At 38.2% G+C, this 27565-nt stretch overlaps 1 protein-coding gene across 1 annotated transcript in view; it reads right to left on the reverse strand.

Moving 5' to 3' along the window:
* Positions 1–5399: 5399 nt before the first annotated feature.
* The window catches only part of sec24a (SEC24 homolog A, COPII coat complex component), a 68293-nt gene continuing 46127 nt past the window's right edge, over positions 5400–27565 (reverse strand). Inside the window, exons 11-23 of the mRNA XM_072263918.1 lie at positions 25515–25633; positions 22708–22763; positions 21375–21581; positions 21007–21130; positions 17262–17420; positions 16902–17075; positions 14837–14947; positions 13784–13968; positions 12668–12805; positions 12485–12589; positions 9861–9953; positions 9499–9602; positions 5400–7177 (exon numbers count right to left, since the gene is read on the reverse strand). Of these exons, the coding sequence (XP_072120019.1) occupies positions 7063–7177; positions 9499–9602; positions 9861–9953; positions 12485–12589; positions 12668–12805; positions 13784–13968; positions 14837–14947; positions 16902–17075; positions 17262–17420; positions 21007–21130; positions 21375–21581; positions 22708–22763; positions 25515–25633 (1690 nt within the window). The 3' untranslated portion in view covers positions 5400–7062. The remainder of the gene's footprint in view (positions 7178–9498; positions 9603–9860; positions 9954–12484; positions 12590–12667; positions 12806–13783; positions 13969–14836; positions 14948–16901; positions 17076–17261; positions 17421–21006; positions 21131–21374; positions 21582–22707; positions 22764–25514; positions 25634–27565) is intronic.

Consider the following 27565-nt stretch of genomic DNA (forward strand, 5'->3'; position numbering starts at 1 on the left):
GTCTTAGACTCACCCACTATAGGAAACATCCTCTCCACATCCACTCCATCTAGGTCTTTCAATATTTGATAGTGAGATCCCTTCTCATGCTTCTAACCTCCAGAGGGTACAGGCCCAGAGTCATTAAACACTCTTCATATGTTAAGCCTTCCACTCCCGGAATAATTCTCATGAACCTCATCTGGACACTCTCCAACACCAGCACATCTTTTCTCAGCTAAGCAGTCCAAAACTGCACCCAATACTCCAAGTGTGGTTTGACTGATGCCTTATAAAGCTTCAGCATCACATCCTTGCTTTTATACTCTAGTCCTATCAAAATGAATGCAAACATTGCATTTGCCTTCCTCACCACCAACTCCAATTGGCCATAAAGCCAACAAATCCATCATCCAAATCATTGACATATAATGTGAGAAGGAGTGGTCCCAACACCAACCTCTGCGGAATACAACTATTCATCAGCAGCCAGCCAGAAAAGACTCCCTTTATTTCCACACTTTGCCTCCAGCCAGTCAGCCAATCTTCTATCCATGCTAGTATCTTTCCTATAACACCATGGACTCTTATTTTGTTAAGCAGCCTTATGTGTGGCACCTTGTCAAACACCTTTTGGAAGTTCAAGTAAACAACATCCACTGACTCTCCTTTGTCTATCTTGCCTTTTACTTCCTTAAAAAATTCCAAGAGATTTGTCTGGCAAGATTCCCTTTAATGAAACTATGCTGACTTTGGCCTGTTTTACTGTGTGCCTTCAAGTACCCCAAAACCTCATCCTTAATAACGGAATCCAACATCTTCCCAACCACTGAAGTCAAGCTAATTGGCCTATAATTTCTTTTCTCTGCCTGTCTCCTTACTTAAACAGTGGAGTGACATTGTAATTTTCCAGTCCTCTGGAACCAAACCAAAATCTAGTGACTCTTGAAAGATCATTACTAATGCCCCACAAGCTCTTCAGTTACCTCTTCCAGAATCCTGGAGTATAGTCTATCTGGTCCAAGTGACTTATCTACCTTCAGACCTTTCAGTTTTCCAAGAACCTTCTCTCCAGTAATGGTAACCACACACTTCATGACCCCTGACACCTGGAACTTCGGCCAGCCTGTTAGTGTCTTCCACAGTAAAGACTGACACAAAATACTTATTTAGTTCATCTGCCATTTCCTTGTCCCCATTTACTAACTCTCCAGCATCGTTTCCCAGTGGTCCGATATCCACTCTCACTTCTCCTTACACTTAATGTATCTGAAGGAACTTTTGGTATCATCTTGAATATTATGGCTAGCTTACTTTTGTATTCCTTATCTTGTTAATGACTTTTTAATTGCCTTCTTTTGATCTTTAAAAGATTCCCAATCTTCTAACTTCCTACTAATTTTTGCTCTATTATATGCCCTCTGTTTGGCTTTTATGTTGGCTTTGACTTCTCTTGTTAGCCATGGTTGTGTCATCTTTCCTCTAGAATACCTCTTCCTCTTTGGGATGTATATAATCTGTGCTTTCCAAATTGCTTTCAGAAATTCCAGCCATTGCTGCTTTGTCATTAACCCTTCCAGTGTTCTTTTCCATTCAATTCTGGCCAACTCCTCTCTCATGCCTCTGTAATTCCCTTTACTCCACTATAATACTAATACATCTGACTTTAATTTCCTCTCAAATTTCAGGGTGAATTTGAACATATTATGATCACTTTCCCCAAAAACTTCTTTTACTTTAAGCTCTCTAATCAATTCTGTTTCATTGCACAACACTCAATCCAAAATAGCTGATCCCTGAGTCAGCTCAACCATGAGCTGCTCTGAACGCAATTTAGTAGGCATTTTAGAAATTCCTTTATTGGGATCCAGCACCAACCTGATTTTCCCAATCCACCATGACTATTGTAATATTGCCCATCTGGCATACATTTTCTATCTCCCGTTGTAATTTGTAAGCCACACCCTTACAACTGTTTGGGGGTCTTTTTACCCTTGCACTTCTTTAGCTCTATCCACAATGTTTCAACATCTTCCGATCCTATGTCACCTCTTTCGAATAATTTTATTTCATTTGTTAACAATGGAGCAAGACTGCCGCCTCTGCCTTCCTGCCTGTCCTTTCACTACAAAGAGTATCCTTGGACATTAAGCTTCCAGCTATAAACTTATTTCAGCCATGATTCATTGGTGCCTACAACATGTGTGCCAATCTGTAACTATGTTACAAGGTCATCTACCTTATTCCCTATATTGTACACATTCAAACATGATACCTTCAGTCCTCTATTCACCCTTTGCAATTTTGTCTACCTTTTACATTGCAACTCATCCTGTTGACTGCTATGTTGCCCTATCATCAGCCTCTCCTTTCTAGCAGCCTCACTACACATTTCCTTTGTTTACAAACAAACTACCTCATCCTCGGTACTATCACTTTGGTTCCATCCTCCTGCCAAAGTAGTTTAGACCCTCCAACCAACTCTAGCCAACCTGCCCACAAGGATATTGGACTCCTTCAGTTTCAGGAGGAACACGTCCCCTTTGCACAGGTCGTACCTTCCCCAGAAGAGATCCCAATGATCCATAAATCTGAATCTGTCCCCTGCATCGGTTCCTCAGCCATACATTCACCTGCAAAATCATCCTATTCAGTGACATGTGGAATAGGCAGCGATCCAGGGATTACTACCCTGGAGGTCCTGTTTTTCAGCTTCTCTCAGGATTAATTAAGATTATTGACCCAGAAATTCTACATAAGCTTTTCATACATTATGCAGTTCCAATATTTAATTCCTATTTGTGCACTTGATACATGCCTAACATACTTTTGTACATTGTGAAATGGTGCTTGATGCATATGCAAATACATGAAAACTGATACTGAGGTATCAGACCGCAAGATATGGCAGCAGAATTAGGCTATTTGGCCTATCCAGTCAGCTTCACTATTTCATCATGGCTGATCCATTTCCGGAACAGCTCTGGCAAAACTGCCAAATCACCCTATTCTTACCCTCACTGGTGCATGGCACAGATAGCAACTCAGAGATTACTACCCCAGATATCCTGTTTTTCAGCTCTTTACCTACCTCCCTAAAATCTCTTCTCCTGCAACCTCGGGTTGACTACTTGTAGCTCCTATCACTTCCTCAGTCTCCTTATGAGCTGAAGGTCAAGCTGCAGCTCAGTGCATCTGATGTAGATGTGGTTATCTGAGAGAATAGAGGTCTCCCAGAATTCTCACATCTCACACACAGAAACACAACCTCTGGAGCTATTCTCACTGCACTAACTGTGCCTCAACAGACAAGGAATGAAAAAAATGAGGAAAATGAGGAAGAAACCGACAATATACTCCTTCTAAGCCTGATCATGCCGAAGCCTAACACTGGCCCACTCGCACAATGGCCACTCTGCTCTCCCCTGCCTGATTTTTATTTGTCCTTTCTAATAAATCCCATTCACTGATTTTAAACGTCAGTCGCAAACCTACATGAAATCACTGCTTCCTGTTGTGTTCCCACTCACTGACTGGGCACAATCCAACTCCATAGTAACCATAGGACTCAAATATTCCAGGGGACTTGACATAAATAGATGGAAAAGGAGGGGCTTACCCTAATATGAAAAAGGATACAAAGATTGGAAATAGTATCTTTTGCTCAGGATAGTAAAATAAGACCTTAGGACACAACAGCAGTCATTTAGCCCATCCAGTCTGCTCCACCATGGCTGATTAGCCCTAACAACCCCATTCTCCAGCCTCCAACCTTTGACAAACTTACTAATCAAGAACCAACCAACCTCCGCTTTAAATATATGCAATGACTTGGCCTCCACAGCCGTCTATGGCAATGAATTCCATAGATTCACCACCCTCTGGCTAAACAAATTCCTCCTCACTTATGTTCTAAAGGGATATTTTGAGGCTGTGCCCTCTGGTCCTAGACTCTCCCACTATGGGAAACATCCTCTCCACATCTGCACTAAGCCTTTCAACATTCAATATGTTGCAATGAGATCTGTCCTCATTCTTCTAAACTCCAGTGAATACAGGCCCAGAGCAGTCAAACACTCGTGCTAACCCTTTCATTCCCAGAACAATTCTCATGAACTTCGTCTGGATCCTCTCCAATGCCAGCACATCCTTTCTTAGCCAAGGGGTCCAAAATTGCTCACAATATTTCATGTGCAGTCTGACTGATGTCTTATAAAGCCTCAGCATTACCTCACGAAGGGTCCTGACGAAGGGTCTCGGCCTGAAACGTCGACTGCACCTCTTCCTAGAGATGCTGCCTGGCCTGCTGCGTTCACCAGCAACTTTTATGTGTGTTGCTTGAATTTCCAGCATCTGCAGAATTCCTGTTGTTCTCAGCATTACCTCCTTGCTTTTATATTCTAGTCTTCTTCCAATGAATGTTTCCTTTGCTTTCCTTACCATCAACTCAACCTGCAAGTTAACCTTTAGGGATTCCTGCACGAGCACTCCCAAATCCTTTTGCATCTCTGAACTTTCTCAGAGTTTAGAAAATAGTCTATTCTGTAATTCCTACTACCAAAGCACATGACTATTAACTTCCCTATATTCCATCTGCCCCTTTTTTGCCCATTTTCTCCTACTCCATCTAAATCCTTCTGCAGACTACTTGTTTCTTCAACATTACCTGCCGCTCCACCTTTCTTCATAATGTCCAAATACTTGCCACAAAGCAGTAACTGATAAATCTGTCATCAGGTGCAATAAAACCTGCAACCTGTAAAGTTCTTTAAAATGCTTCAACAGCTAACAGATTAAAAGAAACATTATATCTTTAGTTGATGGAAGTAACATTTCCCTTCCAACAGATCCTGTAACCTAACCATTTCCCTCGAATGTGTAAAATATAGTGGTAATATATTGCGATCACATCAATTGAACTAGATGCTAAAGCAAAGTTTGTCAAAGGTGGACACAGTTAAGTATTTTCAGCAAATTAAAGGATACTTCCCAAAGAAATGGACTACTTTAGTAACTATCGTTCAGTTCTCAGGAGGTGCCCAAGTCTGTTGAGCAATTCTTATTCAGAGTCCTAGATTTCAGATCTGTTTTTCATAATTAAATGTGGACTTCATGTGTTGCATTCAAAGGAAATTTCCACAAAAGCTTCATAAGTCAAATAAATAGCAAATTTAGAGTCTGAGGCATGGCTTCATTTATGAGAATAATTAGTATCTGAACAATTCTCCGCTGCAGAAATGCTACAATGAAGTGGAGTTTTACATTTCAGTTCAAATCCTAAACTACAGAAATCCAACATTCCCAGTAAAATATACCTAATGGGTTTTGATGCTGTCCATTATCAGGGTTAAATACGTGACACATCTTAAGTAATCGCTTACGGTGTTGTGTCAATCCACTCAGTATATAAATGTTCATAAAGACAAAAGATTCCTGGGGGCATTTTACTCCAATCTGATACAAGTGTTTATTTGGAGATCAGCTGGTCAGAAAATTATTAATTAGGCATGTCTGAATGTAGTTACAATCTTGTGAGCCATTTCGATTCCATTTCTTTACATTTTCTTATACCACTTTTGTCACCTGGTGCTCTCCAGTTACCAGCAAATTAGGCAGTGCATTGAATGGTTCTCGTGACTTTTCACTGCAATTTCATCCTACATTTGCCTCCACAACAAAAATCCTTCAAACCCATTACAAATGCACCTTTTGTTCAATAATTACGATTTTAAGAGTAAATGCAAACTGCTGAATGCAAAGTTATATTCTCCTCTGCATTCAATTTCACTCCTTCAAGAAACATCTAAATTGCTGAACACATCAACAATGAAATTCTCAATATTAGACACTTTAGAGAATTAGGATTTAATTTGTTACAATTTTATACACTACTTTACAAAATGCAATTTACTATTTACAGATTACATTTCATAGTGTATGGACTTTCAAATTGATATTTGTGGTCCCAGATACTGTTACAGGAGGTTTTGCAGCATTCATTTTTTTCACTAATTTAAACAATTCTGTAATAAAAATCCTGTCTGCAAAATACACACGTTGCAATGATTTCAAAAGTGTTTGTTCTATTCAAGTAGAAATATCAGACATGGCAGGTAATGTTACAATCTCTGCCTAGTAGCATTAGAATCATTCAAACTTAAGTATCAAGACAAAATTTAAAAAGGTGACACACATGATACTCCAAGCACAAAAGATGCGATATTAGCAATACAGCAACCTTAATATAAATCACACTTTACCATATGTTGTGAATTACATAAATAAGTCACTTTCGCATAAATCTGTATTTTCCTAGTAAAAAAAGCAGGAGAAACTAGAAAAATATACCAAATTTAGGATAAGGTTACACTGAATGTAATCATACCTCATGGTTTCAAGACCAGATGAAATAAACAGGAGAAGCAAATGTTATAATGTTAAGCCCAAAGTCTAAAACCTGCTTTACCAGCACATATGATTACAAACAGCAACTTCAAGTGTGCCCGATCTTTAACTTGCTAGTTGTGAAGAACACATACAGTTAAATGATAACAATCCACTGTTACACATTCGAATTTTTTTTTACAAGCATCTCCTGTAATATTGTGTCTCATCTGAGGGAGGAACGTTCAACCACTGATTGATTTGAACTTACCAGAAATTTACACCAAACTCTACACCATGATGACTTCCTCTAGTTTCCACAGCTTTTACAAACAGAATATTTAAACCATGCTATCACTCCTGTGTGATATTCAAAAATAGTTCCATACTCCCAACAGAAGAAACCCAAATCATGAACAGTACCTAGGTCTTCACAACTGTATGTAGCTAAGTTTTACTAGGTAAATCTTCAAAATGCTATTAACATAAAAATGGCTTAGTTCTATTTATATTTTGTGATACCATTTATTAAATGTTTCCACACTGTGCAGAAAATGTAGACTGCCTCAATGAAAGCTAGAATGTGATTTACACAAGGATCCCAATATTTAAATATTTTATTAAGCAGAAATAAATACTGGTTTTCCTTGTGCCAGCAAGAGCCATTTCCACACAACTGAAACACATTTCTTCTGTGGATCACTTATTCACTTGTTGTTGCACATGAAGTAGGAATTCATAATAAGACAATGCTGATTCTGTTCTATCTTCAATCATATTCTGTAAGAAGCTAGTCTTAACAGGAGTCTCATCCCTACAACATGGAAAGAGCAAAAAAAACATTATGAAAACTGTAAAAATTTGTGAAATTAAATTCAATTTAATTTTGGTCACCAATCCGAATAAATGTTTATTGCTTTTAAACTACTAGAAAAAGTGCCAATAAAGTCTAACACATTAATATCTATAGAAGAACAAGAGTCTTCTCATCCAACAGTTTATTGTTCACTCGGTGTTGTTCTGGTAGTAACACAATGGATCACTTCTTGATATTTGTGCATAAAAATGAAAATAGTTATCTTCGTATGTAGATAATTAACCCGCCATAAAATTGGAATTTGAACACTACACTGCAACAACATTCAGTTTTGTCTTCTTGGATATTTTAGAAATTCCAAATACAAGTGCAGTAGAAAAGTAAAGAATGCATATGGTGCTTAAGATTGAAATGCACCCTCAGAATATTATTCAGAACATTTTTCCTTTTAAAAATGTAAATCTGTTGGAAGTTGTATAAATAATGCTTTCTCAATTGTTTTTAAGTGGGAATTGTGAACATCACAAATACGACAAAAAGATGTTGGAATGTAAAACATGATTCAGGGCAGAGAGCTATTTTATTCTCCTCTTGTGAGTAGGTTAAAATTATATAAATGCAAAGAAAATTCCTTTCCTCATAGCATTCTCTACCAAAGTGAACTTGCTTCCTCCATAGCACTGATCATTTACCTTCAAATTTCTTCCTCATATTTCAAAATTCTGCATTTAACAAATATCTATCTTAGGCATAATAATGAAGTATTAAACAGGACTCAACCAGTCCATGCTGAACTATTATTCTGTCTAGTCCCATCAATCTATACTCAAACCATATGTCTCCATACCCCTCCCCTCCATATCCTTACCAAAGGTCTCTTAAATGTTGAAACTGAACCCGCATCCACCACTTCTGTGGCAACTCCTTCAACCGTCTCACCACCCTCTGGGTGAAGTAGCTTTCTTTCATGTTGTCCTTAAACATTTCACATTTCACCCTTAACCCATGACCTCTAGTGCTAGTCTCCCCCAAATTTAGCAGAAAAAGCCACCATACATTTATCCTATCTATACCCCCACTATGGAAGATTTTCCAGTTCTCTTGAATGTTATGAATATAAAATCCAAATGAGTCAATGCCAACACTTTAAATTTAATTTCAAACTGAAGACTTAAGTCCTCTTCCCAATGGGATTCCAAAGCTTTCCTACTGGAAGAAGAAATCCAGTCATCCGGTGGCAAGAGCCTGTACAAAAAATGGGGGTGACAGGTCTCAGTAAGTATATTACAATTGCAGTGACTGGTGCAGACATCTCAGAAATGAGATAAACAGCAAGCAGAATTCTGACACAGAAGCACCGTTATCCACCGCCTCTCTCGTATCCCCCAGAAATGCTGTTTTGTTACTGAAATTGTTACTGTTATTGACAGAAAATTGTTTGGTGCCCTCAGAAAAGCACCATTACAAATGTCAAAAACGTGGAAGAGGATTATTGAAACTGGACAAAAGAAATGGTATTGAAAAATTATTTTAAATCAAAAGAAATCTCACAATTACATTACATATGTTATCCTGTGAGATTACAACCTCAGCTAAAGGGCCTCCAATACCTTGAATTAGCAAAATAACTTAAAACTAATTAAAGCAGATTTACAATTTGGTTTACAAACACAGACGACAATTAAAAATAATCCTGAAAAGAACAATATTCTATTTGTACAAGAGTCAGCCAGTTGCTGTTAGTGGATAGGGGTGAGGTGAGGGGGGCAGAAGGAAGATTATCAGCCTGGGACATAGATGAATGTTTTATCCACAGATGCTACCTTTCCAGCAATTTCCTTTATAGATCTCCCCTCTCTATCTACTATTCTCCCTCCATTTACATGCCCCTTGTTACTGTTAACAAACATATATCACCATCTCCTTGTCAAGACTAATGTATGATGTGTTCTTCTGATCTCCATTCTACAGACATTCTTTGTTCTGAACCTTCCCCTTCATTGGAGTTTAAGCACACAAGTTTTCTAAATTCAAGGTCCTAATTGACCTGAAATGTTTCTTTGACCAGAAATATTTTCTCACCTGTTCTACTTTTTCAGCATTTTCTATCTTTAATCATGGAAAACATTTCTGCTAGAGTGAAACACAAAAGCTAGGGGTTGTAAATTAAAGTCACTAATGAACCCAAACGGAAATACACGAGAAACTTTATTTGTAGTGTTAAGAATATGGAAAACAATACTGGCATTGGCCTGATTAGCAAAATAGACTTTTTCTGTGCTGCAGTATAAACATGTATGAAAAATTATATCACTTACTTAACCACTTGAAGTGCAGGATAAAATGGTCTTTGATCCCGCAACCAGGAAATGAAGGCTCTGGTACGTTCCGATTCAGCTGTATCCAGTTCAGGAAGCTGTGTCTTTTTAAATGGATTATGAACATTATTAGTATGGAAAAATGTCATAGTCAACAACATAAAATTCTGAAATAATCAAAAGCCAGCAGAAAGAGATCGGTTGTTTTGATACTCTCACAAAAACTCATAATTAGGAAATTAAAGTCACAAGTCAGTGTTAACTGTCTACATAAACAGGAGTAGCTATTTATTTAGATCTCCATTGCTGCAAATCAAAGGCAATTTCCAGAGGCACGAGAAAAACTGATGCACTTGACCTACCATGTATTGTGGTATCGAAGCATAATTAGAAGCACCAAGAACTTGACTGATGAAGTGCGTGCAACAATTTTTTCCGACCCAAAGGAAGAAAGCCTGAAAGAAAGATTAAAACCTTTTCAAGTCATTTTTCCTCCCCATGTTAAAAATAAAAATGATTATTATTCAAATAATCAAATAATTAAGCTTGGAGCAATTTTAAGTTAACAAAAAACAAACTATATATTCAAAATAAATACAAGCTATTTGCCAAAGACCACATAGAAAATTCAAATAATCCTATCTGTCCAGCAAAGTGCCAGATTTGAGTTAAGATACTTTATCCAAAGAAATTGCAAACAAAGTTGCATAGCACATCTCAGAATATCACATCGAAAAATATTGCTTTATGTAAGTGCACCCCTCAACGTGACGGGCAATTAACCTATCTGAAATCTCAGCCAGAACTTCAAACTGCAGTTGTAAGTGAAAATCTTACAAACTAAAACCTACTAAGAATCACAGGAATGGCTCTAGAAATAAATTACATTTACTGTAACCATTTTCTGCAAACTAAAAGCAATTCCCTTTATTCAAAAGCCAATAGTACATCAATGATTTTTCCCAGGAATCAGTGCTGGGAACTTAGCTTTTCACCATTAAAACACTGGGAGTTAATTATTTGCTCTTTGGACCTGAGCAAGATCTGATCTGCCTCAGCACTGTTTACTGCATTATACTCAAAATGATTTTTGTTCCCTTAATAGTCAGAAATTTACCCATCTTCTGTTTTGAATGAACTCAATATTGTCCACAGCAATGAGCTGTAGAGAATTCCAAACATTCATAATCCTAAATGCAAAAGAAATTTCACCTCACTCCAGTCCTGAAAGACTTATCCCATACTGTTACACTCTAATCCCTGGTGCTACAGACAGGGTAGGCAATCTCCTTGTAATTATTTTCTTTAGTCCTTAAAACTAGTGTACATTTTAATCAGATCACCTCTGGAAGGAGCCTGAACAGAAGGCTAGTTAAGAAGTTGAGATTTTCTCACTGACGGGAGTAGAGTGAGGTCCTCACTGCTCCCCCTCTCTGATCGTTTCCTCCTCCTTCATCCTTTTACCACCTTTCACTATATCCCTCTCTCCCACACCCACCTGGCTTCACCCATCACCTTCTAGCTTGTATTCCTTTTCCTCCCCCCCACCCACCCAAACCTAATTTTGGCTTCTTAGCCCTTCCTTTCCAGTTCCAATGAAGGGTCTCGGTCAACTGTTTATTCCTTTCCGTGAATGCTGACTGACCTGCTGGGTTCCTCCAGCATTTTGCGTGAATTACTTATAGTCTACTTAATCACTGCTCATTAAAGAACCAACATCACAAGAACCTGTTTAATGATTTTCTACTGCAGTCCCTCCTTGGCAACTGTCTACTGCTGCGTAAACTACACACACTAACGTTGTAGAAAAAAGGCAGTTGCATGTCCAGATACACAAATAGCATTAAGCAAGGAAACGCAGTAAATTATATACATAGTAGTGGGAAGTTGAAAAGATGCATGGACAAGCTAAGTGAGAAGGGAAAAGAGCAATGGTCTTCAGTGTGACAATGCACAGTAGGTTAATAATTTTTACTCATGTGTCAAAAGAATGATTTGTGAAAACAAAAGCAATTCTAGTGACAAGGTGCTAAAAATGAAAAAAAAAATTAAAAAGTCAAATGGGCTACAATGATGTATATTGATTACTACAAGAATATAAAGGAGAATGGAGATGTCGTGGGTATGCAACAAGTTCACTACAATTATACCAGAATTTAAGAGATTAAATTATTAAATCATGCTACACAGACCACCTTGCATTCCCCTGAAACTGCACAACTGTGAAGTAATTGATGTGTTTAAAAAGTCAAGGTCATTACAGATCAATTATCTTTTCTGATGGGTGCAATGTAGAACACAGGGCATGAAAAACATTTAAGCTAGAGCATTTAGCATTGAAGCATCCTTTCTACAATATTATTAAATCTGGAACTCTTTCCAAAGAGCTACAGGAACTTTGCAAATCAAAATGTGTATATGCAACAGCAAAGAGTTAAATATTTACTGACAGGCTGCCTAATTTAGATCAGGTGAACATTAGAAACTAAAAAAAATAAAAGGAGAGCAATTAATACTTTCATTCAAATAAAAAGACTGTAACAAAATTAACACCTTAATTTGACAGAACAGCAGAGGGAAGTTATGCATCAACTCAGGAAATGCTACATAAATGGCCAATTTTTTTTTACACCAATAAAAATTTGGCTATTTCCAACAATCCCCAAGTTGCAGGCTTATTATACATACGAACACACATTATAATCCACTTAACATTCCAACTAAATATTTGCCATGTTAAAAATACATCCAGGAAATCTCAATTTTATCTCCTGCAAACAGGAGATTTGGTTTTCAGAATGAAACTACAATGAAGTATATTTACAATAATATTTTCACACATAGTGCCTAGCCTCTCAATTAGGTCCTATAAAGTCTGTACTTTTCCAAGACATGGTACACCAAAATCTAAAAAATCACCCACAAGAAGAAATAGAGATTATAAATACAAGGCAACCCAAATGGATTTGTATAACAAGTCACTCACAGAGCCAGCATCCATTAAGAAGGCGCCATCCCGATTTAGTTTCTCTACAGACAGTTGAAGAATTGGTGGCTGAGGTATAGTCTTATCATTAATGTTAATAGATCCCTGTAAAATAAAAATGCATTAAAAATGGCTTGTTACGTAATATTTGCTCCAAAAGAAATAGTACAAAATGCAGCCTACCTCATCTGACAGATTATCAATCCTGTACAGATGTGGATGAATCATGAGGATGAGGTAAGACACAGGCTGGTATTTCACTTCGCACATGGAAAACACACGGTCATCCAGCCTTGTGCTAGTTCCAGTTCTGAAAGCTCTCTGCAATAAAGGTAGAGACGCCATTAGCCACCACGTGTACCGCTTGAGGATAAAACCAGAAGTGAAAATACATTTTAATAGGCAACATTTCAACATTAACTTCAGTAAAATTTGCTTCCATTTCCTAAAAGCAAGTTCCAATTATGCTAGCATTTCTGCATGAGGAGTTGAAATGTAGACTGGCAGAAGTAAAACTAGCACCTCTCTGCAGTGGTTAATCCATTTCCAAGTCACACAAGAAACACACATAGAAAATATGAGATGATAGTTAAAAGAGCAGTTTGTAAGAAACTCCATGAGTATTTGCATTAATAATATTCCCACTGTCTGCTTTGGTAAAGTTTGAATGTGCATTCAATCATTTAAAGTCATTAAAAACTGGAATACCAAGACTGAGCAGCTCCCACTGCAAAATATTCTTTAAGATATGAGAGAAGCAAATGAATAATTGCCTTTATTTACTGATGAACAGTGAACAAAAAAATCGACTATTTGGGCACCTCATATCAAGAGTGGGATGCACTACCAAGTGTTTCATAACTGGTGTCTGGTGTCAAAACACCAGTGTAATAAAATTAAGATTTGTTACAACCAAGCTGAGCTGAACAGTGAAGGAAAGGATGAAAGAAGCAAACAAAATAATTTTGCACTCTTCAGAAGAGGGATGACTCTTTAAATGAACACCAGTGCAAACCTCAGCCCCAGCAGAAGATATTCTTCAGCACATAAGGCCTAAAGAACTTGTAAAACTTCTGTATCTTTCCCCTATAAACTATAGTGTACACTGAAGGAAGTCTGTGTCTATGCATCAAATGCATGGAGACTCAGAGGTGTGCACAAATTATCCCATCAAGTTTTAGAGAAAAATTACTTGGACACCACATGAAGATGTTTAAGTATGTTATGTTTAAAAATAATGTTTGATATCTAATTCCATGCTAGAGATATGGGTGTTTGGAAGAGAAAGATATTCCATACCTGTTTGAGTAGAGCTAAGACATAGAGAGGAAACAGCCGCAATGAGAAGGGAGCAATGACACCCGGCTGTTGTTGCTGCTGCTGGCTTAAAACTGCTGTACGATAAGTAGCAAGTGAATCTATAACAGCATTAACCAAAGCATCTCTGGCATCACTCAAGCTCGATGAAATAGATCGGTCAACAGCTAAATTAAAAAAAAGAGGCAAAGCACGATCATATTCAAAACTGAAACCTTGCATCACCCTGCAAAAAACTAAATTGCTCTGCTAGGCTTTCTTAAATTGTTCTATGCTATTATACTCTTTTCTACAGCCAGTTCTTTACTTAACAGGTTAGCTTAGCAGAGAGCTACAACAAGTGGACCTCAATTATTAATTTTTTAATAATGTCCACACAATGAGAAAAACTCAATAGGTTTCAATAAGCACATTTAATGTCAGAAAAATGTATACAATATACATCCTGAAATTCTTATATTTCAGAAAGTGATTGTGCTATTTCCTTGTACTGGCCCATTTCCAGTCTACACCACCCTCATAGATGGAGAACTCCAGAAGACTTGCTGCCCTCTGACTGAAAAAAAAATCTTATCTCAGTCCTGAATGCCTTATTTGAGACTCAGCCAAGGGTATTCCCACATCAGGCCTAGCCTGTCAAGCCACATTGTGGCGAGATTAAAGACTCCGCTTGCAAGTACTCCGGAATTCACTGCACTATCGTTATGATAATTTGCTTTGAGATTTGAAAGACCAGCACATATTGGCACAGCAGTGCCAGGTGACGTCATGGATAAAAAATATATCTGCATACACATCAGAGAAATGGTCTGTAGAGGTCTGACTACTGAAAGCAAGAAGCAAGGGCAACACTTAACAAAAGTAAAACCACAATCTGGGTATGTGGACATAGACTGATCTCAAACACTGAAATATTCCACAACAAGATCTAACAGACCTGTCCAAAAAGAGAGAAACTGCATTTATGTGCTCAGAGAAATCCAAAATGCACAATTTCTCAAACAAAACTCTGACAGGCTGAGTTTGGGCACTTACCCATGCTGGCCAGCAAACAAGTAATAGATTGAACATCAGCTCCTGCATAGACATCTGCAAGTGAACTCACAACTGGCAGACACATTGTATGAACCCGAATGCGACGTTCACCTGCAATGTGACAAGACACAGTTTTCACTTTTTTTAAATATTTGAATTGGTTACAAAATGGCAGTATATAAACACTAAGCAAGAGTAACACCGCTTTCTATGGTATTTTCTCCCATCAAGCTTCAATACCTGTTATTCCTTGAATCTTGCCTCAGCAAGGAACTTTAGGGAAGTGTGGCAAGGAAATGGGGGCAGTACATTCAAAGGGAGAGGAAAACCGTCTAAGTTAGACCTTGAATTTGTGCTTTAAACCTTCAAACCCCAAGAAAGTACTACAAGAACTATTAAATACAAGAGGTATGGAAAATAGCAAAGAATGCAAAAACACAAATAGGATTGGGAAGCACATAAACATTGGACTGAATACTAATCAATAATGAGTGAAGTCAGAACACAGAGCAACTCTTTAGTAGCCTTAAGTGGCTAGCAATATTACAACTGCTTTTGGTGTAGGACCATTTCTATTCAATGGGAGAAAAGACTTGGAATAAGCACATTTCCACACCAAAATCAAACTTACTTGTGTGCTCATTCAGAGATATTAGTAGTCTTACAGAGAAAGCTGCATTTGTAAGAGAGCCAATATATCTAACTGTTGTTGCGCCCAGACTTGACCCCAGCCATCTGCTTATGGAACAATTTCAACCAACCACCTGAAAGATAATGCTGCTTGACAACTGAGGTAAACAAAAAGAATGAGATAGAAATATACATAAAACAGCTGTGCAAAGTAATAAGACTTCTTAGAAATGAAATGGGTTCAATTACAAAAAAAATGGAGAAATAGTAAATCATAAATCATGCTAAGCCTATATTAAGCTTGATAAAGATACTCAAGTTACAGCTATGAGTAACCCTAGGTAATTTCTCAGGTAAGGACAGCTTTGTGGGCCGAAGGGCCTGCATTGTGCTGTAGGTTTTCTATGTTTGTAAGTTCAATATACAGTACCAGCTTTGAGATTTGGAGACAGTGGAGAAGGTAGTAGAAATGCCCATCAGTAACAATTACACTCACTAGAGATATATGGAAAACAATAAGCTAGAAGGGAGATTCAAATCCCTTATTTGATTATCACTACAGGCTAACAAACCTTGATCATAACTCCAAAGGATGCCCAAAGTGGTCAGCATTTTCTGTATATCTAGCCTACAGGATTTCACTTTTATCATAGAAGCAGAGGTAGTTCTACACATGTGGAGGTGCCAAAGACCAAAAGCAGAAAATTCCCAATAAATCCGATAGAGCAAATATTGCTAAAGGATTACAAACATCATATTCACTTACGCTAACAACATCCATTTAGTTTCCAAAGAAAATAGGAAGAGTCCAAGAACACAATAACAAAGGAATTTAAGAGCAGAAATAGGCCACTGGGCAATTGAAGTCAGAATTGCTTTTCAATACGATAATAGCTGATAAGCATAACTTCCTCTTCTATGCTAGGAGCCCACAAACCTCAAATATCTAATCTTTCAGAAGTATACCTACTCTGTATTTGAAAACACCAATGATTTATCCCACGTGAGCCTCAGGGTAAGGAGTTCGCAATTCTCCTGGAAAAGGACTCCACATCAGGAGAAACAGATGAAGCAAATAGTACAGGCTGGTATAAAGGGGTGGGCAAGTGATCAGTGAATCCAGGTGAGAAGGGACAGTTTGGTAAGTGGGGGTGACAGAGAACAGAAATGATCTCAAAAAGCTGGGAAGTATCAGGTGGAAGTGACAAAGGACTGAAGAAGATGGATTCCGATAGGAGAGGACAGCGGAGCATGGAATAAGGGGAAGGAGATGTGGAGGGGAACTGCAGGGAGGAATGTGAAATGGGAAGATCAAAAGGGTGAGGCAGGGGAAATAGAAGGGGCAATGGGTCTGCTAGGATAAGAGCCAACAAAGCCAGGGAGAGAGGAGTGGTTGCTAAAACTTATAGAAATCAATGTTGTTGTTTGTCCACACCTTTACTTGAAGTATACAATAGGGCAGCTTGAAATGAGACAAGCTGCACATCCACCAGATTCTCCTCTATTGACATCTGTACTGCAAACCCAGCATCAGGATTAATGTTGGGCAGTGACAACAAGTCTGTAGAACGCACAAAGAAGTTTCCATGGAAAGTATGGATGGCAAGGCCTAATGACAGAAGAACAAATTTTATTACTTCATTTTCAAAATGGTAACATTCCTGAAATTAAACTGTCGTTCAAGCTATGCCTCATAGTAAAATCTGTTCAACAAGAACTCCTAAACATCCTAGAAGTAGCAGTAATTTATAACCTTATCATTTCCTGCACCTGAATTTTCTAATTGGTGACTTGCCTTTTGTACAACGTATCCTCATGACTGCTTCGTAGCCAATCTTTCTTGTCAAGTAACGCTTAAAGTCCTTTTGAAATTTCTCCACCTGGACAAGATTGTGTTTGTGATGATAGGATGGGTAGCAGTAAATGCAACCAGCAGAGAACTTTGAAATGCAAGCTGAAAAATATTAGCAAATTGTCAAATTTAGATAGAAGGACTACAAAAACAAAAGCACTCAAATTATTTATATTTCCCTCTTAAATAACTTACACAAATGTAATATTTTCTTTTAAAAAATACAGCAAAACATTCCGGAGCACTTCACTGAATATTTTATTAGCAAATGCCATTTGGTCAAATACAGTGCCTATCAAAAGTATTCACCACCCTCGAAGTTTTCATGTTTTATTGTTTTACAACATTGAACCACAGTGGATTTAATCTGGCCTTCATGACACTGATCAACAGAAAAAGACTCTTTTGTGCCAAAGTGGAAACAGATCTCTACAAAGTGATCTAAATTAATTTCAAATATAAAACAAAAAAAAATTGATTGCTTAAGTATTCACCACCCTTTAATATGACAAATCAAATCATCACCAGTGCAGCCAATTGGTTTTAAGTCACATAATTAGTTAAATGGAGATCTGTGCGGTAGGGTGTTTCAATTGACTGTAGTAAAAATACACCTGTATCTGGAAGGTTCAACTGCTGATGGCTCCATATCCTGGCAAAAACTACACCAGTGGTCTCCAACCTCCGGAGACCGATACATTGCTGCGAAGAACACAGCGGTACAGCAGTAGCCAGAACGTACCCAGCATCTTTAAGAAAAAAGCCAAAATAAACATGCGAATTAATTAGGTGCCACCCGGCACGTAAATGTTGGCCCAGATCAGAGGCGATTGACGATTGTGTCACCTCTGATCTGGGCCAACATTTACGTGCCAAGTGGCACCTAATTAATTAGCTTGTTTATTTCAGCCTTTTTCTTAAAGATGTGCTGAGTGCGTTCTGGCTACCGCTGTACCGCTGCATTCTTTGCGGCAATGTATCGGTCCACGGCCCAGATGTTGCAGACCACTGAACTTCACCACGAAGACAAAAGAAAAGTCCAAGCAACTCCACAAAAAGGTTACAGAAAAGCATAAATCAGGAGATGGATACAAGAAAATTTTCCAAGTTACTGAATATCTCTTGGAAAGAATATGACACAGCTGTAAATCTGCCTACAGTAGGCCGTCCTCAAAATCTGAATGACCATGCAGTACATAATGTACTGGTTGGGCACAGGAGTACATTCAGCCAGAGACTCATTCCACCGAGATGCAACACTGAGCGTCATAGGAAGTCATTCCTGCCTGTGGCCATTAAACTTTACAACTCCTCCCTTGGAGGGTCAGACACCCTGAGCCAATAGGCTGGTCCTCAACTTATTTCCTGGCATAATTTACATATTACTATTTAATTATTTATGGTTTTATATTGCTATATTTATACTCTATTCTTGGTTGCTGCAACTGTAACGAAAACCAATTTCCCTCAGGATCAATAAAGTATGACTATGACTATGAAGGCGACTAGTGAGGAAGGCCAGCAAGAGACCTATGACAACTCTTGAGGAGTTACAAACTTCAGTGGCTGAGATGGGAGACTGCGCATATAATAACTGTTGCCCAGGTGCTTCACCAGTCACAGCTTTATGGAAGAGTGACAAAAAGAGTCACTGTTGAAATAAACTCACATGAAATTTCAGCTAGAGTTTGCCAGGAGGCACGTGGGAGACACTGACAGCAGCTGGAAGTAGATTCTATGGTCTGACGAAACCAAAATTGAGCTTTTTGGCCATCAGACCAAACGCTATGTTTGGCATAAGCCAAACACTGCACATCCAGCCCTACCGTGAAGCATGGTGGTGGCTGCATCATGCTGTGGGGATGTTTGACTGCAGCAGGCCCTGGAAGGCTTGTGAAGGTAGAGGGTAAAATGAATGCAGAAAATACCAAAAAATCCTAGAGGAAAACCTGATGCAGTCTGCAAGGGAACTGTGACTTGTGAGATTTATTTTCCAGCAAGACAATGACCCAAGCATAAAGTCAAAGCTACACAGGAATGGCTTAAAAACAACAAAGTTAACATCCTGGAGTGGCCCAGTCATCCAATATGGCACAAGCTTCAGCAGTTTTGTCAAGAAGAATAGTGAAAAATTGCAGTGTCCAGATGTGAAAAGCTGATAGAGATCTATCCACAGACACAAGGCTGTAATTGCTGCCAAAGGTGCATCTAAATACGAACTTGGTGAATACTTATCCATCAATTATTTTATGTTTTATATTTGTAATTAATTTAGATCACTTTGTAGATATCTGTTTTTCCTTTGACATGAAACAGTCTTTTTCTGTTGATCAGTGTCAGAGAACATAGAAAATAGAATAGTACAGCACAGTACAGGCCCTTCAGCCCACAATGTTGTGCCGACCCTCAAACCCTGCCTCCCACATAACTCCCCACCTTAAATTCCTCCATACACCTGTCTAGTAGTCTCTTAAATTTCACTAGTGTATCTGCCTCCATCACTGACTCAGGCAGTGCATTCCACACACCAACCACTCTCTGGTGAGTAAAAAACCTTCCTCTAATATCCCCCTTGAACTTCCCACCCCTTACCCTAAAGCCATGTCCTCTTGTACTGAGCTGTGGTGCCCCAAGTAAAGGTCACTGTACTACCCCAAATTGTGGACACAATATTAGAGGAACAGAATCAGAATCAGCTTTATTTTCATCGGCATGTGTTGTGAAATATGTTAACTTAGCAGCAGCAGTTCAATGCAATACATAATGTAGAAAAAATAATAATTAATAAATCAATTACAGTATACATATACCGAATAATTAAAAATCGTGCAAAAAACAGATTTTTAATGTCCATTTAGGAATCGGATGGCAGAGGGGAAGAAGCTGTTCCTGAATTGTTGAGTGTGTGCCTTCAGGCTTTTGTACCTCCTGTGTCAAAAAAGCCAAATTAATTCCACTGTGATTCAATGTTGTAAAACAATAAAACGTGAAACTTCCGGGGGGGGGGGGGGAGGAGGGGGTGAATACTTCCGATAAGCACTGTATATGCAGATGGTTGACTAAAAGTTCAGAAAAACACGTAGCATGTAGATTTTAAATACTTTAAGAAAGAGACAAATTTTAAAAGAGAATTCTATAGCCCATATTTTGGCCCCTGATGTCATACAGTAGCTGACACTGCAATGACAAAGAGTAATTCATGCACAAGAGGCTGAGGTGAAAGAATGGACAGGTCTTGCAGGGTGATAGGAACAGATAGAAGAAAGGGAAGGAGAGGTTTGAACTTGAGGAAGACAACATTAAAATTGACAAGGCCTAATACTGGTCAATTAGGTCAAGTGGTGAACATGATAGGACAAAACAGAAATTTTGGATATCATAAGAATGGGGGTATATGAAATGAATAGTCAGGCAACAGCATTGGATTAGTTCAATCTACAAGTAACAAAAACGCTGCTATAATCACCAGAAGCAAACAACCAAGGACAGTGGCCAAAATAGGAGTTATTGTGTAATATGAAATAAGCAATTTTTGTAACGACATTGCAATTAAGTGCCAAGTACCAAAATGGTGCAGTGGCTGTGAAAGCATTTAGAATTAAGCACGTTGATAAAATACTTACGCCACTAACTCAAGTAGAGCAATTAGAGTTTAACTTTCTGCATCACGAACACTAGACTTACTTACCCAGAGATGCCAGGTCAGAATACTGGCCATTCAGCATAAAGAGGTCTACTGCAATCTGTTGCCCTGAACAATCCAGGGCAAGTTTCTTGTAGAAATCAATTGCTGGCGAAAGGTGCTGGACATCCTTAAAATATTTTAAAAAGGCATTTTAGAAAGAAAATTTTAAAAGATATTTAGTATTTGCACATGCTATCAGATGAAGTCCAGATTAAATATCCTATGTTCTTTTTACTTATAAAATATTCATGCATCTTCTCATGAATAACCATGAACACCAATTGCAACAAAGATAATTCACATTTTAGCTACAACAGTAGTTAAGAATATCGCCAACTGATAAAATATTGGGAAAACAACCAGCAACCTACCTTTATGCTAGATCTCTGATTGGGATCTTCTCTAGATTTCAGAGCACCTACACCTAATGAAGGTAACTGCGTCTGGAAGACAGAGGCACGTCCGCCAGTCGGTGACATCAATTTATATGCAGCCTGTAGGGCAGGACCTAGAGCACTTTGAGTCTCCAATGTATTGGTGAACATTTGTGGCAAGTTTCTTAACAAGTCTTGGATCAGCTGAAATAAAACAAAAAGATACATAATTACTTTAGGTTCAAGTTCACATGTTAAACAAACTGAAGCAATCCTGACCGCTTTTGATCGTGTGGACAGTCAGAGGCTTTTTCCCAGGGCTGAAATGGCTAGCATGAGAGGGCACTGTTTTAAGGTGCTTGGAAGTAGGTACAGAGGAGATGTAAGAAGTAATTTTTTTTTTTTTTTTTTTTTTTTTTTTTTTTACGCAGAGAGTGGTGAGTGCATGGGATGGGTTGGTAGCGACGGTGGTGGAGGCAGGTACGATAGGGTCTTTTAAGAGACTCCTGGATAGGTACACGGAGCTTAGAAAAAAAGAGGGCTATGGGTAACCCTAGGTAATTTCTAAGGTAAGGACATGTTCGGCACAGCTTTGTGGGCCAAAGGGCCTCTACTGTGAATAGGTTTTCTATGTTTCTAATCTTGCACGTACTAAACATTCTGGTATCAGTGAAATTTGACAAAATTACCTCATACCTGTATTTGCATCTATTAATAATATCCTTGATATGAATGAAAAAAGATAAGATACGCCCCCCCCCCCCCAGCAAACGAGAAGATAAGGCAAAAAAAAGCCTTGTATTTTGGTCAGTTGGGTATCAAATGATTGAAATAATCTGAATTAATAAATTCAGTTTTTAATTTATCCAATTATAGAGTTCACAGTTGCTTTCCACAAGGGAAGTTAACGAAGCCAGGTATGAGTCAAAGTTAACTTTACAATAGACAGCTCCACAATTTAACAACTTAGGGAAATTTTACATTGCAAAATGAAATTTATCTTTTCGATGGTATTGGTACTTCACATGTTATCTACTACATGTCAGATTTCACTATCTGAATCGACCATGATTGTGGTGAACATGAACCAAACAAGTCCAATAATCAATAACTTTATGGTTCCAGGTGTAATAATCAACTAGTTCAGCAACCAAATTCTTACGAAAGTGGTTGCAGTTGTATCAAGTTCAATGCCCAATAACTTAATGACATATTGCAAAATACCTATGGGATTATCATCAATCTTCCAAATTTGTATTGTTGTTTTATATTTTAAAAAACCTAATGGAATCTCTGTTCAATACAAATATATCACATTTACAACATTTACCTCTTTGCTTTCATTCAAATTCACCAACAAGTTGTCTGGTGTTGGTATAAAGACATCTGCAAAAGGCAAACAATATTTCTGCATTATTGATCAAGAATTTTTAGTTTGGAATATTTTTTTCATCAACATCACATACTTTTTTCTCGGTGATTTCTTCTATTCATTAATGTAATGCAAACTCAATGGAAGTTTCTGCTGGTTTGCTGACCTTCCACATGATGCATCACAAGAACAGAAGATGCTGCAATACTAGACATCAGGATTTCCACAGAAACGTGGAAACTCTAGCATTAGCACTGGTATGCATTTCATCAACCATATCGGTAGAGCTCCACATGCAGCTGATCAAGATATCCAACAACAAATTCCAAATAATTGTGGAAGTATTCTCAGTCAGCTTCAGACGATACACAAATCCAGACTTCTCTGGGGCATAGCTGTGTGCAACAAGATTCAAAACAATGCTCATATGCTTGCCAAAAGTTTGATCAAGATGCCAGAAGGATGGAAAGACAGGAAATTTGCAGATTTCAGAACTTGAGATAAGACAGCTGAAAAGTCTTAATGAAAAACCACAAGATATAGGGGCAGAAGTAGGCCATTTGGCCTATCAATTCTGCTCCGCTATTTCAACCAATTTTCCTCCCAGCCCCAATCTCGTCTTCTCCCCCATCCCTTCGTGCCCTGACCAATCATGAATCTTGAATTGACTTTACTTCTGACATCCTTCATATACACAAGTAAAAATCTTTACATGACATCTTCATCTAAATGTGCAATGTGCAAATTATAGTAATTTATAATAAATAGTATGTACAACAGGACAGTGAATATAACATAGAAATACAATTGTTTCAGCGTGAATTAATCAGTCTGATGGCCTGGTGGAAGAAGCTGTCCCAAAGCCTGTTGGTTCTGGCTTTGATACTGTGGTACCGTTTCCCAGATTGTAGCAGCTGGAACAGTTTGTGGTTGGGGTGACTCGGGTTCCCAATGATCCTTCGGGCCCTTTTTACACACCTATCTTTGTAAATGTCCTGAATAGTGGGAAGTTTACATCTACAGATTCACTGGGCTGTCCGCACCACTCTCTGCAGAGTCCTGTGATTAAGGGAAGTACAGTTCCCACACCAGGCAGTGATGCAGCCAGTCAGGATGCTCCCAGTTGTGCCCCTGTAGAAAGTTCTTAGGATTTGGAGGCCCATACCAAACTTCTTCAACTGTCTGAGGTGAAAGAGACACTGTTGTACCTTTTTCACAACACAGCTGGTATGTACAGACCACGTGAGATCCTCAGTGATGTGTATGCTGAGGAACTTAACGCTGTTCACCTCCTCTACCCCATTCCCATTGATGTCAATAGGGGTTAGCCTGTCTCCATTCCTCCTGTAGTCCACAACCAGCTCGTTTATTTTTATGACATTGAGGGAGAGATTGTTTTCTTGACACTACTGTGTCAGGGTGATGACTTCTTCTCTGTAGGCTGCCTCATTATTATTTGAGATTAGGGCAACCTCTGCCTTAACTATAAACAAACACTTGGCCTCCACAGCTGCCTGTGACAAATAATTTGAGATTCACCACTCTCTAGTTAAAGAAATTCCACTTCATCTCTATTCTAAAAGGATGACCCTCTATTCTGAATTCTGTCCTCTGGTCTTAAACTCTCCCACCATAGGCACCATATCCACTCTATGAGGGCCTTCCACCATTCAATTGATTTCAGTAAGGTCACCCCTCATTCTTCTGAATTCTAAAGAATACAAACCCAGAGCCATCAAATGCTCCTCATATGACAAGCCATTTCATCCTGGAATCATTTTCCTGTACCTCATTTAAGCCCTCTCCAGTTTCAGCACATCCTTTCTATGAAAAGGGGTCCAAAACTACTCACAACATTCCAAGTGAGACCTCAACAGTGCTTTATAAAGTCTCAACATTACATCCTTGCTTTTATATTCTAGTCCTCTTGAAATGAATGCTAACATTGCATTTACCTTCTTCACCACAGACTCAACCAGCAAATTAACCTTTAGGGAATCCTACACAAGGACTCCCAAGAACCTTTACATCTCAGTTTTTTCTATTTTCTCTCCATTTAGAAAATAGTCCACCCTTTCAATTTCTTCTACCAAAGTGCCTGACCATACACTTCCCAACACTGTATTCCATCTGCTATTTCTTTGCCCATTCTCCTAATCTAAGTCCTTTTGTAGCCTCTCTACAGTACAGAAATGAACTGAAGCGCTGAGGAATACAATGATGAGGTTTATTGGGATTTTTTCTTTTTAAAATTAGATTATGATTTTAAAAAGTTAACAAGGGGAAACTTTACTGGCAGATGAAATCTGTCGCAAGAGCATGGAGATGGGAAACCTGGCCACAGAAAGCAATGTTTGGAGGTGACCAGTGATAAGGGTGATCAAAGTGCATCAACTTGAGTTCAAATAGATGCAGAACTGGAAACAATCCAGTTCAGTCAGAGGCAGTGACATGGATGGAGCAAGAGGAGGGGAAACAGTTTATTAGATGTATACAATGGTTCTAGTTTTCTAAAAATGTGGTAGATTATGATGGCTCAATCAAGAATGAAACACTTGATAGCATTCCAATTTTCAAATGAATTATTCATTCAGGATTTGAGGGACCTTCCAGAGGTAAAGTTACAACCTGCAATTCAGATGTTGCAGTTACAATGCTAGTTGTGATGTTTATTTCACAAGCAAATACATTTTATACAAATTATATATCTGCTTACACCAAATGTTGTTACAGTCCATAACTTAACCTAGTTATTAAAAACATACCTTCTATATCAGAAACAACCATCATCTGAGGCTGCGACAGGCCTTCTTGAAGATTGTAGAAATGAATGGTGCTATCAAATGTAATAAAACCAATCCTTGTACGAGAATCACCAGGTAACCTGAAATTCAAAACAAAGCCAAGTCACCAAGTATCTATTCTTACTGGCACTGCAGTTTCCTTGTGAAGAAAATAATTCATTTAAAGATATTAAGCATTTTTCTATTTTTATAACCTTTTGTACCATCAAAAGGAAACCTAAATGTTTTGCAAACAATGTGAATTTATAAAGGAATTTTATATAATGTATTTGAACAAAGTCTACAAAAATAACTGCAGAGAATCAAGTTATTTTGAAATTTAAAATATAAAAATGTAGAGGCTTTCAGTGACATAGAACGAATTATACTAACCATTTGCTAATGATTTTTATTGGAATTGCCAGCCTTCCATTGTTAGATGTGAAATTATGTCTCCGACTTTCACATGCAAGTTCAATAAAAAAGACTCCCAAATCACCTGAGATGGTGCAGGACTACAGACCGACATATATTATTAGGCATTGTGAAACAAAGATTTATGGAAAAGAAGGAAATGCAAGTAGAGTATGTGCAGAAGAGATTCACCTGCATATTTCCTGGAATGGAGGGCTGCAGATCCAAGGAGAATTAAGAGTTCACTCCTAAGGGAACATAGGCTGTGGAGGCTACCAGGTACAGGTTTATAAAATTATGAGGGGCAGACAGAATAGATAGTCAGGAGTCCTTTTCCCCAGGGCAAGGGAATATAGAACAATCTAGAACCAGTGGGTGTTACAAGGAAAGAGCTTCTGGAAGAGGTAGCAAGGGTGGATATAACAACATTTAATCTGCATTTTGACAAGTAGTTAGATAGGAAAACCATAGAAGGACAGGGGATTAATGCAGGCTAATAAGATTGGTGCAGATAAATACCATGGTCAGTAAGGACAAGGTGGGCTAAATGGGTATGCTTCTCAGCTTTTCTTAAAATCTTCAGATTTTAAACCTTTAATTCTATACAATATCGCCTCTTCTCACACAAATTGAAGTTTTTATTTAAAAACGTTTCTGAATGTAAAAGTTATCTAAATAGTATAGAAAGTGATGACCTTTGAGCTGGTAAAACCTAACCCCTCTCTGTATCTGGTCCAGAGAAGGTCAAGTGAAAGCAGTCCAAAGGAAATTAATTCCGGTGGGAGAAGGAACCATGTCCGTATGATGCAGCCCAATATTATATTTACAGGGTGACTAACAAAATAGCCAATAATAGTTTACCACATATTATCATCTCAATTCTAAATAATCTAAATATGTGGTTGCATTCATAGCAGAACACAATCCAAAAAAAATTGTGTGTCATCATCCGACCTGAATTTCAATGCTCCTTCTCCAGTGGGATGCAGCTGTAATTGCTACAGAATTTTAACAGCAGGTGAATAGAGAGAAACACTTCCACGCAAGTAATCAGCAACAAATGCTTGGGTGGAAGTGTTCCGCTCTACCAGCCTACTTTCTACATATTCTTGGGTGTCGAACCTATCTGACATTTGGATGAAACCTAATACAGCCTTGAGTACATCCCCAAACTAAACATTAATGGCCAGTTTAAATCTCATGTACCGAAATTTAGTGGAAACTTGAAAGGGGAATTTGACTCAAACATTCTAAAATTCATCTGAATATTTGCTGTTTCTCTTTCCTGAAGTTTGCCCCGCTGAGTATTTCCAACATTTTCTATTTTTATTGAAGAACTCCAAAGAACCCAAGTGAGATTTACCTCTGAAAATAAAACCCCAACTCCACAGTGTACAATCTGGAATGATTTCTACAGTTCCAAGGCTTGGAAATCATAAATAAAAACAAGAGTGCACCTATTATAAAACTCAACTTATGTGATAAAAATCTAACAGGGAGTGTATGTAAAATGTCCTTTGCTGTTCACCCAAAGCATTCACCATCAAATAATTTTGCACAACGTACAATACCTCAAGTTATTTCCATACTTGTTAAAAATTCATTCAGGGATTAATAGT

The sequence above is a fragment of the Mobula birostris genome, chromosome 7 (assembly GCF_030028105.1).
Source record: "Mobula birostris isolate sMobBir1 chromosome 7, sMobBir1.hap1, whole genome shotgun sequence".
In the NCBI taxonomy this organism is placed as follows: Eukaryota; Metazoa; Chordata; class Chondrichthyes; order Myliobatiformes; family Myliobatidae; genus Mobula; species Mobula birostris.